The sequence below is a fragment of the Lissotriton helveticus genome, chromosome 2_1 (genome assembly GCF_964261635.1).
Source record: "Lissotriton helveticus chromosome 2_1, aLisHel1.1, whole genome shotgun sequence".
NCBI classification, from domain to species: domain Eukaryota; kingdom Metazoa; phylum Chordata; class Amphibia; order Caudata; family Salamandridae; genus Lissotriton; species Lissotriton helveticus.
The window spans coordinates 1030475616-1030492172 of record NC_136059.1 but is presented as its reverse complement, the minus strand read 5'-3'; the positions used below and the strand labels follow the sequence as shown (position 1 = coordinate 1030492172).

At 44.8% G+C, this 16557-nt stretch overlaps 1 protein-coding gene across 1 annotated transcript in view; it reads left to right on the top strand.

The window, feature by feature from the left end:
- Window positions 1–16557, top strand: part of KIF27 (kinesin family member 27) — a 437315-nt gene that overhangs the window by 38677 nt on the left and 382081 nt on the right. Inside the window, exon 4 of the mRNA XM_078675808.1 lies at window positions 14260–15236. Within this exon, the coding sequence (XP_078531934.1) occupies window positions 14260–15236 (977 nt within the window). The remainder of the gene's footprint in view (window positions 1–14259; window positions 15237–16557) is intronic.

The window sequence follows — 16557 nt, the reverse complement described above, 5'->3', positions numbered from 1 at the left end:
GGGGTGGTGATGGACGGAGCATCTGAATCAATCAAATACTCACACCCAGTCAAAAGATCTGGGTTTAATCCATCACCGTTCTTTAGCCCACTCTGCCACCCCAGTTCAGACATGGCCATATGCAAATCAGTCTGACCCTGTGCCTCATGGGAACAGTCCAGCCCAAACTGCCAAGCCATGTCTTCCCTGGACCGGAAACAAGCCTCCGAAGACCGGTTTCTGGCATTCCAGCCGTCTTCAGCCCGGCTTGCTTGAATCCAGTGGCAAAGTGAGCAAGGGACTCACGTCTGAGCATACCCTGCCACACTTATGGCGGCCAAAAGCGGTACAAAAGGGGGTGGTGATGGACGGAGCATCTGAATCAATCAAACACTCACACCCAGTCAAAAGATCTGGGTTTAATCCATCACCGTTCTTTAGCCCACTCTGCCACCCCAGTTCAGATATGGCCATATGCAAATCAGTCTGACCCTGTGCCTCATGGGAACAGTCCAGCCCGAACTGCCAAGCCATGTCTTTCCTGGACCGGAAACAAGCCTCCGAGGACTGGTTTCTGGCATTCCAGCCGTCTACAGCCCGGCTTGCTTGAATCCAGTGGCAAAGTGAGCAAGGGACTCACGTCTGAGCATACCCTGCCACACTTATGGCGGCCAAAAGCTGTACAAAAGGGGGTGGTGATGGACGGAGCATCTGAATCAATCAAACACCCACACCCAGTCAAAAGATCTGGGTTTAATCCATCACCGTTCTTTAGCCCACTCTGCCACCCCAGTTCAGACATGGCCATATGCAAATCAGTCTGACCCTGTGCCTCATGGGAACAGTCCAGCCCGAACTGCCAAGCCATGTCTTCCCTGGACCGGAAACAAGCTTCCGAGGACCGGTTTCTGGCATTCCAGCCGTCTTCAGCCCGGCTTGCTTGAATCCAGTGGCAAAGTGAGCAAGGGACTCACGTCTGAGCATACCCTGCCACACTTATGGCGGCCAAAAGAGGTACAAAAGGGGGTGGTGATGGATGGAGCATCTGAATCAATCAAACACTCACACCCAGTCAAAAGATCTGGGTTTAATTCATCACCGTTCTTTAGCCCACTCTGTCACCCCAGTTCAAACATGGCCATATGCAAATCAGTCTGACCCTGTGCCTCATGGGAACAGTCCAGCCCGAACTGCCAAGCCATGTCTTCCCTGGACCGGAAACAAGCCTCCAAGGACCGGTTTCTGGCATTCCAGCCGTCTTCAGCCCGGCTTGCTTGAATCCAGTGGCAAAGTGAGCAAGGGACTCACGTCTGAGCATACCCTGCCACACTTATGGCGGCCAAAAGCGGTACTTTGTTACAGCCAGCAGTGCAAGTTCTGTTTCAGCTGTCTAACCCACTTGCAGTCTCGGCTGCTCCAAATGAACCTTTAGGGATGGGCAATTACCCAAGTCAGCTAGGGGTCTGACATTGGCCTAAGCACAAGATTATCTTCTGACGCTACTGACGTTAGTACTAGCATCAAGATATCAGGACTGGCATGGATCTCGGGCCTGGAGTGGAAGTCTGTGCTGCCACTGGTATGGGCTCAAGAACTGGTCCTGATGGGATATACAGCAACAGAGATGATTCACCTGCAGTAACCTGACTGGAGGCACCCTTGCGCACTGACATTACTTTCTTTCTTTCAAAGCCTTGTTCTTGCCCTTATGTAAATGGGCAGGTGGCCAGACCTGCACCCAGTAACCCAGATTTTCTCACCATTCCTCACCAACCACCCCACCACAGAAAGTACAGACTTCAGTCAATAAGGTAAATCCAATATTATTTTTGTCCACTTCTCTGGATAGAGAATCCAAGAGGATTAATGCTTTAGACAAGCACACGTTTTCTTCCTGCAGTCTTCCTCTGTGGTCTGTAAATGCCGTTTGTCCGCTGGGCCATTACACACATTCCCTTTCGGACATGATCAGTGAGATGTAGCTGGTTGTCCTGGAAGACCTTAAGACCTCTTTCTCAGAGATGATCCATGAGGACAAGATGCGGCCAAATATGTTATCTGCACAGGTCTAGATACTGGATATTGCCTTTGAATGGCAGTTGATACCAGTATTATCCTTCGTAGATAAGCATGGATGTTATCCACTGGATTCCCCGGCAGTGCACAGTCCTCCCTAATGGAAGTGCCTTTTGATGGGTCTGGTTTTTTTAATGAGAAGGAGGACTCCACGTTTGAATGCTTTAAAGACAGCAGTGCTGCAGCACTTTCCTTCTGGCTGTTGACCCCTGCCAAACAACGTCTGCATCAATTTCACAGGCTTAAAGTATATCCTAGGGGGCTGGCATATACCAGTGATGCTGCATAACCCCAGTCCTTCCATGGATGTGAATGCGAGTCTGGCAGACAGCGTGTGGGTTAGCAGGGGCTTCAGTCCTCCCATTCCTCTACCTCCGCTACAACTGCCACCAAAACACTTTAGTTTGCCCATAGTGGTGCATGCCCAAGCATTAGGGGGGCAGCATTCAACAAATAGATGGGTCTTACAGCTTGTTCCAAATGCCTTTTCTCTTCACCCCGCATATATTCCTCCTTCACAATGGCAAATTTCAGACAAGCACCTGTGGATTCTTTTATAGGAGGTGCTCCTATTGGTCTCCAAGGGTGCCATTGAGAGGGACTCAAGGAGGGAGAGGGGCGAGGGATTGTTCCTCTTGCTAGTTCCTTGTTCCAAAGAAGGATGGTGGTCTCAGGCCTAATCTGGACCTTCAGCCTCCGATTGCCTTCCAGTGGAATCAGCAAAATAAAAGTGCTCATGGTGGCCTAGATCTGTCTGCTCTGGACCCGGATGACTGGATCATGTCCTCGGACCTGCAGCACCCATATGTTCATATATCTGTCCTGCAGTATCACAAACATTATCTGTGGTTCAAAGTAGGTAAGGGGCATTTTTAGTATGCTGTGCTCCCCTTCGGCCTCACCAGCACCACTCTGATGTGCACGAAAGTGTTGGCGGTGGTCGCTACCCACCTTTGGAGTTTGAGGATTGCAGTATTCCTGTACCTTGAGGACTGGCTGTTGAAGGCCGACATGGGATAGTTAGTCTTGGACCACCTCTGGATGATGGCAGGCCGATTGACATAATTGTGGTTCACTATCAAAGAGCCAAAGTCCACCTGATTCCTTCTCAGAGAGTTCCATTTATTTGGGCAATCCTGGACACAGAGAAGTTCAGAGCTTTCCCTCCACTACAAAGAGCCCAGGACGTTCAGGCTGATTCTGACGTGAAAAAAAACACTATAGGGGAAAGAGGTTAAAAACAGAGGTACACACCGGATAAAACATATAACAAAAAGTATCCTGTGGAGAAAAAGGGCTAAAACAAAACATGGACTAATATGAACTGATAATTGTCTGTGGAGTCTCTCTATTAAGGATGGAAGCCTTCACCCACTGACCTAGCAGCATGCTTCATCATAGGGCTCCTCCTCACACCTGGAGGCATGGACCATAACCTGCCAAAGCAGGAGAGCTCTTAGGGTGGTATTTTGGAGAGCACTATTGGATAAGGTTTCTGTGGGGGTGCTGTACACCTAAAAAAAGTGGGTATACTAATCCCACATCAAGTGGGTACAGAGAAAAGAATTACTGTTAAAAATACTTACCTGTACCTGGACTACATATCCTTTATTATTGCCTGCTACAAGGTATGGTAAAATGCCTTCACTGATACTTTGATGTCTACTTGATTGAAGCCTTGTTGTTGACCTCATGTAAACGAGGAGGTGGCCTGACCTGCGCCCAGTAACCCAGATTTTCTCACCTACCGCCCAGCCCCAGAAAGTACAGGCTTCAGTCAATAAGGTGAATCCAGTCTTATTTCTGTCCACTTCTCTGGATAGAGAATACAAGAGTATTAATGCTTTTGACAAGCACAAGTTTTCTGGCCGCAGTCTTCCTCTGTGGTCTGTAAATGCTGTTTGTCTGCTGGGCCATTACATACATTCCCTTTGGGACATGTTCAGTGAGAATTAGCTGGTTGTCCTGGAAGACCTCAGGACCTCTTTGGCAGAGACGATCCATGATGACAAGATTCAGCCAAATATGTTATCCGCACAGGTCTGGATACTGGAGATTGCCTTTGAAGGGCAGTTGATACCAGTATTATCCTTCGTAGATAAGCATGGAGGTGATCCACTGGATTTCCTGTCAATATACAGCCCTCGATGTTCCAAACAAAGAAGAGAGTAAGGGAGTTCGTTCACCCAAAAGTGAACTAGAGACTTCTCCTATTCCCCTGGGAGGAAATATATCAAAAACAAAAAGAGGAGTATCCACTATGAATTTGAAGAACAGACGTATCTGGAGGACCGGTTCTTGGCAAAAAGGAGGAAATTCATCCTTTTGATAGAAACCCCTCACTCACCACCTAGTGGTGACATGCTTCATCATCGGGGTCCACCTTGGCGTCCTAGCGACACCAAGGTGTGCTGCAACACCTGGACTACAGTGGAGCGGGTTGTGGCTGTAGGTGCAAAAAAATGTTAAAAATTGTCCTGGTTGTACTCAGAAAAAGTGGTTTTAATTATAGAGCAACTGAACAATGTTTTAAAAAATATATATAGGCGAGATCCTGGTAGGGAGGGTTACGTCCAAGGGATCTCTATATGTGTTGAGTGGTCAACATGTTTCTACCATAAGGGCTATTGCCCGGTATTCGTCAGGACCAGAAAAAACAGGTGGACAGGGGGTGCGTGCTCCCTAAAAAGCACACCCGGCCTTGATCCCCTGTGTGCCTACTGGCAAAAAATGCCAGTGGGAGATGCTGCTCAATAAAATAAGTGAGCTGGCGAATAAAAAAAGAGACTCGAGTAAGAGTAAGAGTACTCTGCGCTTCAACGGGCAGGGCGTAGGGTCAGTGCCTGTATAGTAACATATTAGTTGCAGGCAGGGAAGATCATGGTCGACCTACTCCTCGCGTCCACTAGCCGAGCAGTGGACGCGAGCAGCATCTCCCACTGGCATTTTGACGTAACCCTCCCTACCAGGATCTCGCCTATATATATTTTTTAAAACATTGTTCAGTTGCTCTATAATTAAAACCACTTTTTCTGAGTACAACCAGGACAATTTTTAACATTTTTTTGCACCTACAGCCACAACCCGCTCCACTGTAGTCCAGGTGTTGCAGCACACCTTGGTGTTGCTAGGACGCCAAGGTGGACCCCGATGATGAAGCATGTCACCACTAGGTGGTGAGTGAGGGGTTTCTATCAAAAGGATGAATTTCCTCCTTTTTGCCAAGAACCGGTCCTCCAGATACGTCTGTTCTTCAAATTCATAGTGGATACTCCTCTTTTTGTTTTTGAAATATACAGCCCTCCCCATTGGATATGCCTTTTGATGGGTCTGGCTTTTTCCATGAGAAGGAGGACTTCAGATTTGAATGCTTTAAAGACAGCAGTGCTGCAGCACTTTCATTCTGGTTATTGAGCCCTGCCAAGCAAGTTTCCACATCAATTTCAAAGGTTTAAAGTCTACCCAAGAGGGCTGGCATATAAACAGAAGCAGCTTTCCTAACCAGTGATGCTGCATAACCCTAGTCCGTCCATGTATGTGAATGCGAGTCTGGCAGACAGCGTGTGAGCCAGCAGGGGCATGTAAATGTAAATGTAAATGTAAATGTAGTATACTTGTAAAGCGCACAGCTGCCCCAGCAACGGGGCGTCCCGGCGCTGTATAACTCTGGGGAACCCGTCCTGGCTTTCCCTGTGGGATGGTCCCTTGCTGGGAGTCCCCAAGGTGGAGCCAGGCATCCCCGGAATTGGTGGGGCCGTTGTGGAGATTAGGCAAGCTAATGCCCAGAGTTGCCGAGTGGAACCCCTGATTAGAGTAAGCACCGAAGCGAGAATTATCGAGTCCGCTGACCAAGGTCCACGACCCTGCCGCGTCGGGAATTGAACCCTGGTCCCGGGCTGACTTCTGCTCTCAGGCCTGCCGCCTCTAACCAGTGAGCCACACTACGCATCAGTCCTCCCATTCCTCTTCCCCTGCAACAACAGCCACCAAAGCACTTTAGTTTGCCCATAGTGGTGCATGTTCAAGCATTGGGGGGCAGCATTCAACAGATGGGTCTTACAGATTGTTCCAAATGTCTAAGCCCTGCCTTTTCTTTTCACCCCACATATATTCCTCCTTCACCAGGGCAAATTTCGGAAAAGCCCTTGTGGATTCTTTTATAGGAGGTGCTCCTATTGTTCTCCAAGGATGCCATTGAGAGGGTTCTGGACTCTGAAAAAGGAGAGAGTTGTTACTCTTGATAGTTCCTAGTTCCAAAGAAGGATGGGGGCCTCCGGCCTATTCTGGACCTTCAGCCTGCTATTTCCTTCCAGTGGAATGGGAAAAATAAAAGTGCTCATGCTTGCCTAGATCATGTCTGCTCTGGACCCGGGTGACTGGACCATTATCTGCGGTTCAAGGTAGGTAAGGGGCATTTTCAGTATGCTGTGTTCCTTTCGGCTTCTCCAGCACCCCTTTGATGTTCACGAAAGTGATAGCTGCTGTCGCTACCCATCTTTGGAGTTTGAGAATTCCAGTATTCCTGCACCTTGAGGACTGGCTGTGGAAGGCAGGCCCGTTACAGTTAGTCGGTTGATGGCAGGCCGAATCACATCATTGGGGTTCACTATCAATGAACCAAAGTCCACCTGATTCCTTCTCAGAGGCTTCCATTTATTGGGGCAATCCTGGACACAGAAGAGTTCAGAGCTTTCCCTCAACTACAATGAGTCCAGGACGTTCAGTCTACGATTCTGATGTGAAAAAGACCAATGGGGGAAAGGGGTTAAACACAGAGATACACCTTGGATAAAACATATAACAAAAAGATTCCTGGGGAGAAAAAGGGCTAGAGCAAAACATGGACTGATGTGAACTGATAATTGTCTGTGGAGTTTCTCTATTAAGGAGGGAAGCCCTCACCCACTGACCTGGTGTCACGCTTCATCATAGGGCTCCTCCTCATGCCCTGAGGCATGGGCACAATCTGACAAAGCAGAGGAGCTCTTAGGGTGGCATTTTGGAGAGCACTTTGTGATAAGGTTTGTGTGGGTGTGGTGTCAATCTAAAAAAAGGGGGTCAGCTAATCCCCCATCGACTGGGTGCTGACAAAAGAATTAGGTCGACTAAATATCTTTTATTACTGTCTGTCACAAGGTGTGTTAAAATCGAGGGGGATAATCCATCCTGAGATGGTCAACATGTTACAGCCCTGTAGTATGGCCTAATCAAAAAATGCTGGTGGGCTTTCTTCAGGGCCTCCATAGCGGGCTCTACTCTGTGCCAAGTTTGCCAGAATGGGTAACAATGAATGAAAGATGGTACTTGACCAGCTATTAATTCTTCTGAGGTTCCCATCGTCTAAACTGTGATCTCATGTTGTGAGAATGCCACAGTCTGTCTTTCTACAATGCTTGCGTCTGGAATAACGGTTTGAAGGACATGTCTTTCATGTTGTCTCTTTCTCCTGCATCACTGATCTTGGTTCTGATGTTTCAGGCTTGGTCCAGGATCTTGCTGAGAGCAGCTCTGAGGCTTCTTGGTCTCTTAGCCTTGTGCACCTTCCTTGTCAGATACAGCAGGTCACACAAGCATACCCTGCAATGGAATTTGAAGTTCCAATGGTCTCAGCATCAAGACAATGTGGCCAATGCCATCCATGGAGATTTGCAGTAGTGGCTGTTAAATTGCAGTAGGAGCTGCATCATACCTCTCTCCCTTTTCCACCCCGAGTTGGCGGTTTTGACTGACTCATCCCTGGTGGGCCGTGGAGTTCATACGAGGGAGGTGGAGATCAGAGGACTTTAGTCTCAGGCTGAGAATATCAACTTTTTGAGAGATAAATCAAACCAATATTGAAAAGAGAAGAAAACCACACACACAACACAAAAAGAGCAATTTCGTATTCAATATATTTATTGTCATATATCTAAAAAAAAACTTTTTTGTTTTTTGTAAATGATCAGCTGCCCATAACACAAAGAATACATACATTGAATCACACAAACACATACATGGTGAAATTAAAATGACCCCAGTGCTTAAACACGCAAAACATGAGACAATGAAAACATATAGGGCCTTTTTACGATGTCGGCCGGATGCACCATCAGTATGGGAACCGCCCAACCATTGGTCAGTGGTTCTGCATACCTTATTACAATGGTACTGGACAGTGTGCGGTTGCAAACTCCCATTGCACTATGGGAGCTTGTGCTGCAGCTGTAAACCAGCCGTAGCCCTAGCTCCCATAGAGAAATGGGAGTTTGTGTGAATCCCTGCACTGTGTGGCAGGCACCTCACGTTGTTTCTTTTAGCAGTGACACGCACCGACGGATGAATGATTTGTAGCCTTTAAGCAGTGCTGGCGTCGACGTGCACCCAGCGGTGTGCGTGATGCTGTCAGACTAGGATTCCTGAGTTGACATCCCATTCGAAGTAAAACAACGAATGTAGGTTGTATCGTCATTCACCCCCTGTGCACAACGTGGAAGAAGGGGTCATGTGAGCGAGTTTCAATTAAAATGGGCTGCTACATTAATCACAGCCCTTCATCTTAGATGTTTGCTGCACATCTCTGCTTGGCACTGCAGATGATACTCCAGCCATAGAGGTGCTCCCCCCCGTCTTGTTCCTCCGGGCCACAAGTAAACCTCAGCCAGTCTTCGTCTGGGCAGATATGGCTGTTACCGATGGTGCTTGATTTTTTGTTTTCATTTCAGAAGTTTATATTAAGGAATTGTATTTGTAGCATAGGTATATGAATGTATCAGAGTATTGAATACATAAAAGTAGCAGGATACTTATGCAAATAAGGATGTTACATATGCAAGTGATAGTATTGTGTCGTCTTATGTATTTACTGTTCAATAGGATGAATTGTACACAATGCAACAGCTTAACAATTATATTTTTAACAAAAAGAGTAGGGATAGAATTAGGGCAAAGAAGAAAGTAAGGACAGCGGAGAAGACGAGAGTGTGGTATAGGAGACTGGAACTGCTGGTCCCTGAAGATGGTATTTGTCTGTGGTACTGCAGAAATGCAATATCATTACTTGCCCTAGAGAGAACATGAGTGGAGAGAGAAAATGTTGTATCCATAATGAGAGTTATGGAGGTTTGTTTTTTATTAAATAAACAAAAAGAGGAGTACCACCAAAAGGGGAAATAAACGATTTCCTAATGGTGCGTTTTGACTGACAAAAGGAAGAATTTAACCTTTTGTAAAAAAAACCCTCACTCACCAGCCTAGTGGTGACATGCTTCATCATCGGGGTCCACCCTGGTGGCCTAACGTCACCAGGGTGTGCTACAACACCTGAAATACAGTGGAGCAGGTTGTGAGTGTGAGTGCAAAAAAAGGAGTGTTAAAAATTGTCCTGGTTTAACTTAATGAAAATATGAATTTTATTTTAAAGCAACTGGACAATATTAAAAAGGGGGGTGGCGAGATACTAAGGGAAGTTACGGCCAAAGTATCTCTATATGTGTACTGGTCTACATGTTTCAACCTTTAATGGGATGTTCCAGGTTTTCGTCAGGACCATAATCAAGGAAATGGACGGTATGTACCCCCTAAAAGGCGCACCCAATCCTAGATCCTCGTGAACCTATTAGCAAAAATCGCTAATGGCGAGATGCTCAAGCAAAAGTAGGCGAGCTTATGTATTAAAAATCAAAAGACCTGTGGGGAGGAAAGAGAAACGAACATCTATCAGACGTGATCAATATTACATGCCTGTTACGTCGTGCAGTGTCTCTATGATTTCATGCTTCATGCTACTCTCATTAGGAAAAAGGTTCGTATCTGCGTGATATTGTCGTGCTGGTCGAGTGCCCGCTGCGGGCATGCTATTTAGCCAACACACGCATACTTATCAAGAGGTGCGTGCTCAGTCACTTACACTATATTTATTCCAATCTCGCTCATTCATACTAATTGTAGAGGCGTGATCTCTTATTCTTGCATCCCAACTATGGTGGTCGGGACGGTCGCTGAAGGATGTGCAAAGTTTGCCCGTAAAATACAAAGGACACACAAGGACTGACAAATATGTAACACTTAAAGACACACAGGTAATTCATGGTAGTAAGGGAGAGGCTTACTCCAATTGTAGTGTCAATTGCTTCGGAGGGCAGGGAGTAGTCTTATCACTCAGTGGAACGTATTCTGTAATAACATGTAAGCAATTGATGTGAGAGACAGATCCGATAATGGCCGCGAAACGTGATAGTTTCCGGACTTGGTAAAAGAGGTGAGTCATTAGAAAAAGAATGGGGAGCCCGTTTGTTCTACTTACAGTTCTGTCATGACGATAGAGGCCAAATACCTACATCTATCTCCCGCTGCCCTGCTACCTGTGCCGGTGATTCTCGGTGTGTTAAATTGAGGAGCCGGCTTCCGGGTAGCGCGGGGTTGCATGTCACGTGGGGCGTTGCCCGGGAAACAGAGTTGTTGCGGAGTGCTACAGGAGCCGCGTGGGGCCCAAAAGGCATCAGAATTCTCTGCCCTCGGCGTTGCCCAGGAAACAGGGTTGTTGCGGAGTGCTACGGGAGCCGCATGGGGCCCAAAAGGCATCAGAATTCTCTGCCCTCGGCTTGCTGGGGATGGCCCTCCGGTCTGAGGGTGACAGCCAGCTGTGGTCGATGTACGGCTGGTGTTTGAAAAACGTGGGAATATAGCAATGGCTATGTCCATTGGGGATAATATAGTGGACATAGTAAAAAATTCAGTGAGGAAGAATAACACTGATCACATCGGATGTGGGGTGGTCAGGGGATTGGGGGTAATCCTCCTCGAAAATAAAGGAAGTTCCATGCATGGCGGAACAGGCAGACAAGGGGTGTTTTTTATGTCAAGAGAGTCCAAAGGCTTGATAAATGGAGACAGAGGAAAATGAAGACCTACTTATATATTTTCTATAAATGATGACACAACACCAAGTTGTTGAATAATATACTATGGTTTTGGGACAATTTTGCACAATATCAGAGACTCATTCTGGCACAAGTGGGTCTGATCTATACTGTGACTCTATGTCTAGGCTCATCCATTCTCACTCTGTTCACTTTACCGTACATCGACTCGTACAATGCACAGTCCACCACACTCGTCTGACATTGCTAGGCCCACACTGTCCAAAGTCAACATCCATTAACAGACTCAAAAAGGATTACATGTTATACTTCACAGAGCGTCATGATATTCTGGAAATTGTAGGGGTAAATTATATTCTTGAGTAGTCCGTACCTGCATATATTCTTAGGGGTTAATGTTAGCTAGTATATTGTGTTGTAATAATCGATGGTAAATGAAGTGTTGGAATGAGTCGTGCCATTCATGAAAAGTAAAATGGGATTTAGAGGGAATTATGTAATTCTCGATGTTCATTGCAAACGCTTAATAAAGTAGCTCATATGTAATGTAGTGTATTAGATTTAAACGTGAACCATTTAAAGTCTGTACACGTAGAGATGATTTGATTGTGCCTTAGATTGTGATGAAATGTAGTGCTTTGCAGATGCAATTCATAAATGCCTGTTTAATTTGATGTCAAAGGCCTAGATGGAGTATTTACTCTTTCATGCTATAAAAAGGCCTATTCATATTTCTTATGTTAGCTGGTTTGTGTAGGCCTGAAATGCATTTTCCCCTGCCAAAGCTCTCATTTAGAGGCAGTCAGCGAAATTCATGTGCGTGCAAGGTTGTTCTGTTCTCATGTTTCTGTTGCAGGTGCAAGGAAGCCATCCTTGTTAGTTAGACTAACACCTTTTGTTTTAGGAGTTAGGCATGGAGAAGACCTGTTACAAAGTATTCAAGAATGCCGATAATTGGGAGCTGATATTCTTTCTTGCTGAACAGGCCTGAGACCCAAGGACACACCAACCGTTGCTGGACCGAGTACAAGTTTTGATGGAAAATCACCTACGAAAGGTGCCTGGCCAGAGGAGGCGTTTCGTGGGCTTGTTCTATCAATTGTGCATTTTGTATTAGGGACAGTGCCCTGAGGGATGAGAGGGCAGAGCAGTTAGAAGGGCAGACAGAAGGGATTGATTCTTAGAAGGAAGTCTTAGAACAAACTCTGTAGTTTTGGCTACTGACCTTTACAACGTGAGTGTACTTCTTAGGAAGTCTTCACGAGCTGACACCTGCGAAGTAGGGATGCCACGACAGTATAGTCGTGGGATAGATTAACGGATTTCTTTTGCAGCCACCACTTATGAAGACTAATATAGATGTTGGGGCAGTTATTGCCTGTCTAGTATTTTTGGAATTGCTAATTTTTTTATGTTGCACCAGATCAGACTTATTCGTAGTATGGTCTTTGTATTAGTACCTTTGTGTTTTTACAACCTCTTCATGAGGTCCTTGTATGTCCAGTTATTTTTGTCTTTGTAATAAAACCCCTAAATTGGAATTCGGAGTCTGTGATCCTCTCCGAGTTTTACTTATTTGGTCCATACTAGTTTGTCCTGAATGCCTTGTTTCTCCCCTTTACACTTCTCAGCAAGTAATAAAGGTCCAGTCGACAGAGGATTCTTAGTAAAACTATTAGAGTAGAATCCGGCATAATCACACTTTCTCTATCCTACTAACAGAACATCCTCCAGTCTTTAGCAAGCATTCACAAAGCCAGTAAGTCGTGCCTTTTCGCTTTGCCAACACACAGCTATTGGCTTTACCAATGCTTTTTTCCATTCAGCATTGATAAAAAGAAAATAAAAATGCTTGTTTGCGCATATGGACAGCACTGGCAAAAAAGCCATGATGAGGTGCACGAAAGTATGCAACATGATGCTACAGTAGCACAGTGTGATCCCAAATGACAAATACTCATGGTTGTGGAATGACCCGGCTGAGATTTTATTTTTCTTATGTACCATTCCAAAATGGCAGATTCCACTTTTGGGGAGATGAATACAAAAATAAGTTAAATGTGTGTGAAAGCTCACTTTCGAAAAGGAGCACATTACAACTGACGTGCCCTACAAAAAAGGAAATAAAATTCAAATACAGAGCTGGCTAGGAAATGGAGAGCAATTGTGGAGTGGGTGTGTGGTTGAGGAAAAGTAAATGCCACACAGCAGCAAGATTAATGTGCAACAAGGTTGGAGAAGTAACGGACGAGGTGCAGGGGGTTGCTTAATTTAAAGAAAAGACAAAAAAGCTCAGCCGCAGGGTAAGGAAAGAAAAGGACAAGCTTTTTTGAGTTACAAAGGGCACGGGGATGGGGATGTGAAGGGGAAAGCAACACACGGAGGAGAGAGCAAAAAACACACACACACTCCAATGGAGTGCTAGAGGCAAAATAAAGAGTAGTTCTCTGAATGTGAGCAGTGCAAAGATACAAGCTGTCCAATCAAAGACATTTCAAATAAATTATACCTAGGGGAGAGACAAACACAAGAAGAGGAAGGTAAACCCTTGAATATGATGCAAGCAAATAAGATTAACAAGAAAGTCAAGTAATGGTAAGTAATGGACCGAGCCAAAGTCCACTGCACTATTGATATTGTCCACAATAGGTCTTCGATAGCCATCAGCTGATATCTGCCTGTAGGCGAGACCTAAAACAATTGTGCAGTGCATGTAGTAGGCAGATTCCTTACAGCACTCTAGCTAGCCAGAAGAGAACTGTTCCTAAAAGTGTTACTGTCTGGCACCCCACCACATTTTTAAGCAACAGTTTCAGCTCTTTCCATGTTGACCGCCTGTTTTACACTAATGAGCCCCAACTAGGGGATGGTTTGTGGGTTATTATTGAATAATTTGGAGGTGCTGGTCTTCGAAGGGAAACATTCTGTTTAAAGTGAAACTGTCTGTAGATTATGACATTATTCTGCACTTTTGCTTGGAATAACCAAAGTTATAAAAAATGGACGCTTCCCAGTGAAAATCTCCACATACCCACTAAATTCCTCTTTTGCTTGAATTATTGTGAAATGGTTTATTTCTGCTGCTTCCAAAATGGTAACTCAGTCTGTCCTCTCATATGCTAATGTCATACTTTACTCCATAATAATGTTCTGCTGACACAATAGGGACAATCACATTGGAAATATGATGGAAATGTATGTACTGAATATGTGTTGATAACAAACAAGATAATGTCTTGTTTTATGAAGTATTTGATACAGCTGTAGGTAGGGATAGTGAGAATTTTGTGATGTAGATGAGCAGTACCTATTGAAACACATTCCTCATTTTGTTCTGTGTTCTTAGTCATTATAGGTGCCAAGGAATGCCAGGTGGAGAGTGCAGAGGACGTCATGAGCCTCTTAGAAATTGGAAATGCTGCTCGTCACACAGGCACTACGCAAATGAATGAACACTCCAGTCGATCCCATGCCATTTTTACCATCAGTATTTGTCAACAGCGGCCAAAGCAACCACTGAACTCTCCGGACACTGCTCAAAATAGTGACCCGAGAGCAGTCCAAATGATCTTCTCAAAGTTCCACTTTGTGGATTTGGCAGGGTCCGAAAGAGTGACGAAAACAGGGAACACAGGTGAACGCTTCAAAGAGTCCATACAAATAAACAGTGGTTTGCTAGCCCTGGGCAACGTGATAAGTGCTCTTGGAGATCCCAAGAGGAAAAGTGCTCATGTTCCATATAGGGACGCAAAGATCACACGTATCCTCAAAGACTCACTTGGGGGAAATGCCAAAACCGTTATGATCACTTGCATTAGCCCTTCCTCCTCTGACTTTGATGAGTCCTTAAACTCCCTCAAATACTCCAACAGGGCTCGAAATATTAGAAACAAACCCATTGTGAACTACAACCCAGACTGGGACCGGATAGATGAGATGGAACATGAAATCAAGGCTCTGCGAGAAGCCTTGCAGAACCAGCGTTCCAGTGTGATGGCCCGTACAAGTCAGGTATCTCAAGAATGGGGACCGGAAAAAACCCAACTCCGTTCCCTTGAAGAACAGCTTGCACAGCTTCAGACTGAGTGTTTCAACCAACGAAACTGCATTGAGGAAGCCCTTACATTCATCACAGATGTTAAGGATACTTGCAACTTAACGAAGAGTAAACAGTTGAAGTTGCAGGACTGGCTGAATATGGTCGAGGATCTAAAAAACGAAATCCCAAACGTTTCTGGTGTTGATAACCAAACTGGTAGCGGAAGAGATGAGCCACATCATATAACTATTCTCCAACTGAAGAGGGAGCTGAAAAAATGCCAGGTATTTACAGATATTTTTCTGAATTCTATCTTTTTGGCATTTTTTATTTTTGTCGGCATTTTTTATTTTTGTCATGGTAAACACTATTTGAATTACATGCTATTATAAAAACAAACTATTGCCAAATCTAATCTTTTTGGCTCTGGCCATGAGTACTTACATGTTTTCCCACCAGTATGTGCCAGCATGATGGCAAAACACTCATAAGAAGGTGATGAGCCTTCTGTTGTACAAGTTGGCACATATTGGCTCATTTTCTATTATTTTTTATTAGGATGAACAGGTTTTATGAGTTCTTGTCACACCACCAGCAAACATTTGATCTAGCGTATATTAAAATAAACATTTGTTCTAGTTTGTATTAACATGTTTTTTAAATATTCTTTGCTTTCACTTTCCTAGAAATGGATGTCACTCTTTTTAATTTGTTTACATTTTTTACACACATGTATCGTTATGGTGCTTTGCCAGTTATATCACATTGAAAGGTGGTAGGTGGTCACGTTAAGCTTTGTTAAATAAAATTGAGGGTGCCAGTTTTCAGTGTTTACTGATTTTTAAATCCAAATAAAAAACATAAAAATCAGTTTCGTATCTATTTACATATATTTTTTAAATGCAGATCTTAAGCCTTCATTTCTCTCAAAGGTGTCACACATGGCTGATTGGTAAGTAGCTGTGTATACTGAAAGCATAGAAAACTAAAAAAAGAAGAGGATAAGGATTACTTATGAATTTAAACACTATAGATTAGCACAGTGCACTAAACTACAGTGCAGCTGTCACGTGACTGTACTGTTTTATTCTACATGACTGCCTAGAACACTAATTCTTACATTCAAAATTTGAATGCACATATAGCAGTTAAAACGTGCGCCCATACTAATCTGATAGAGACTTCTACCCACAAATTCCTTACCTAAGACTATCTCCTCCGCATCAGCCTGGATCTGGAAAATCATGAGCAGTACCCTCATGTGCGTTGTAGGCGTAGTCAGCGTTAGATGTGATGTGCGCAATGCCTATATAGGCACCACCCCAGCACTCTGTCACCAGTTCGGTTCTTTCTGCGCCAACAGCCGAAATCCGTCGGAGCTACCCCGGTATTTTTTCGACCACTTTTTTGATATTTTGTCAACCTCATTTTGAGAATTTTGCACCCAGTCTGCCTCAAGGATGTCCCCTAAGAAACCAATGGATCTTAAACCCTGTGGAGCCTGTCACAGGCAAATGCCTGTAGTGGTCCCACATCTGGTTTGTCTATGGTGCCTGGAACTGAGCCACATTTCCCAGAACTGTCCTGATTGACGCATAATGAATC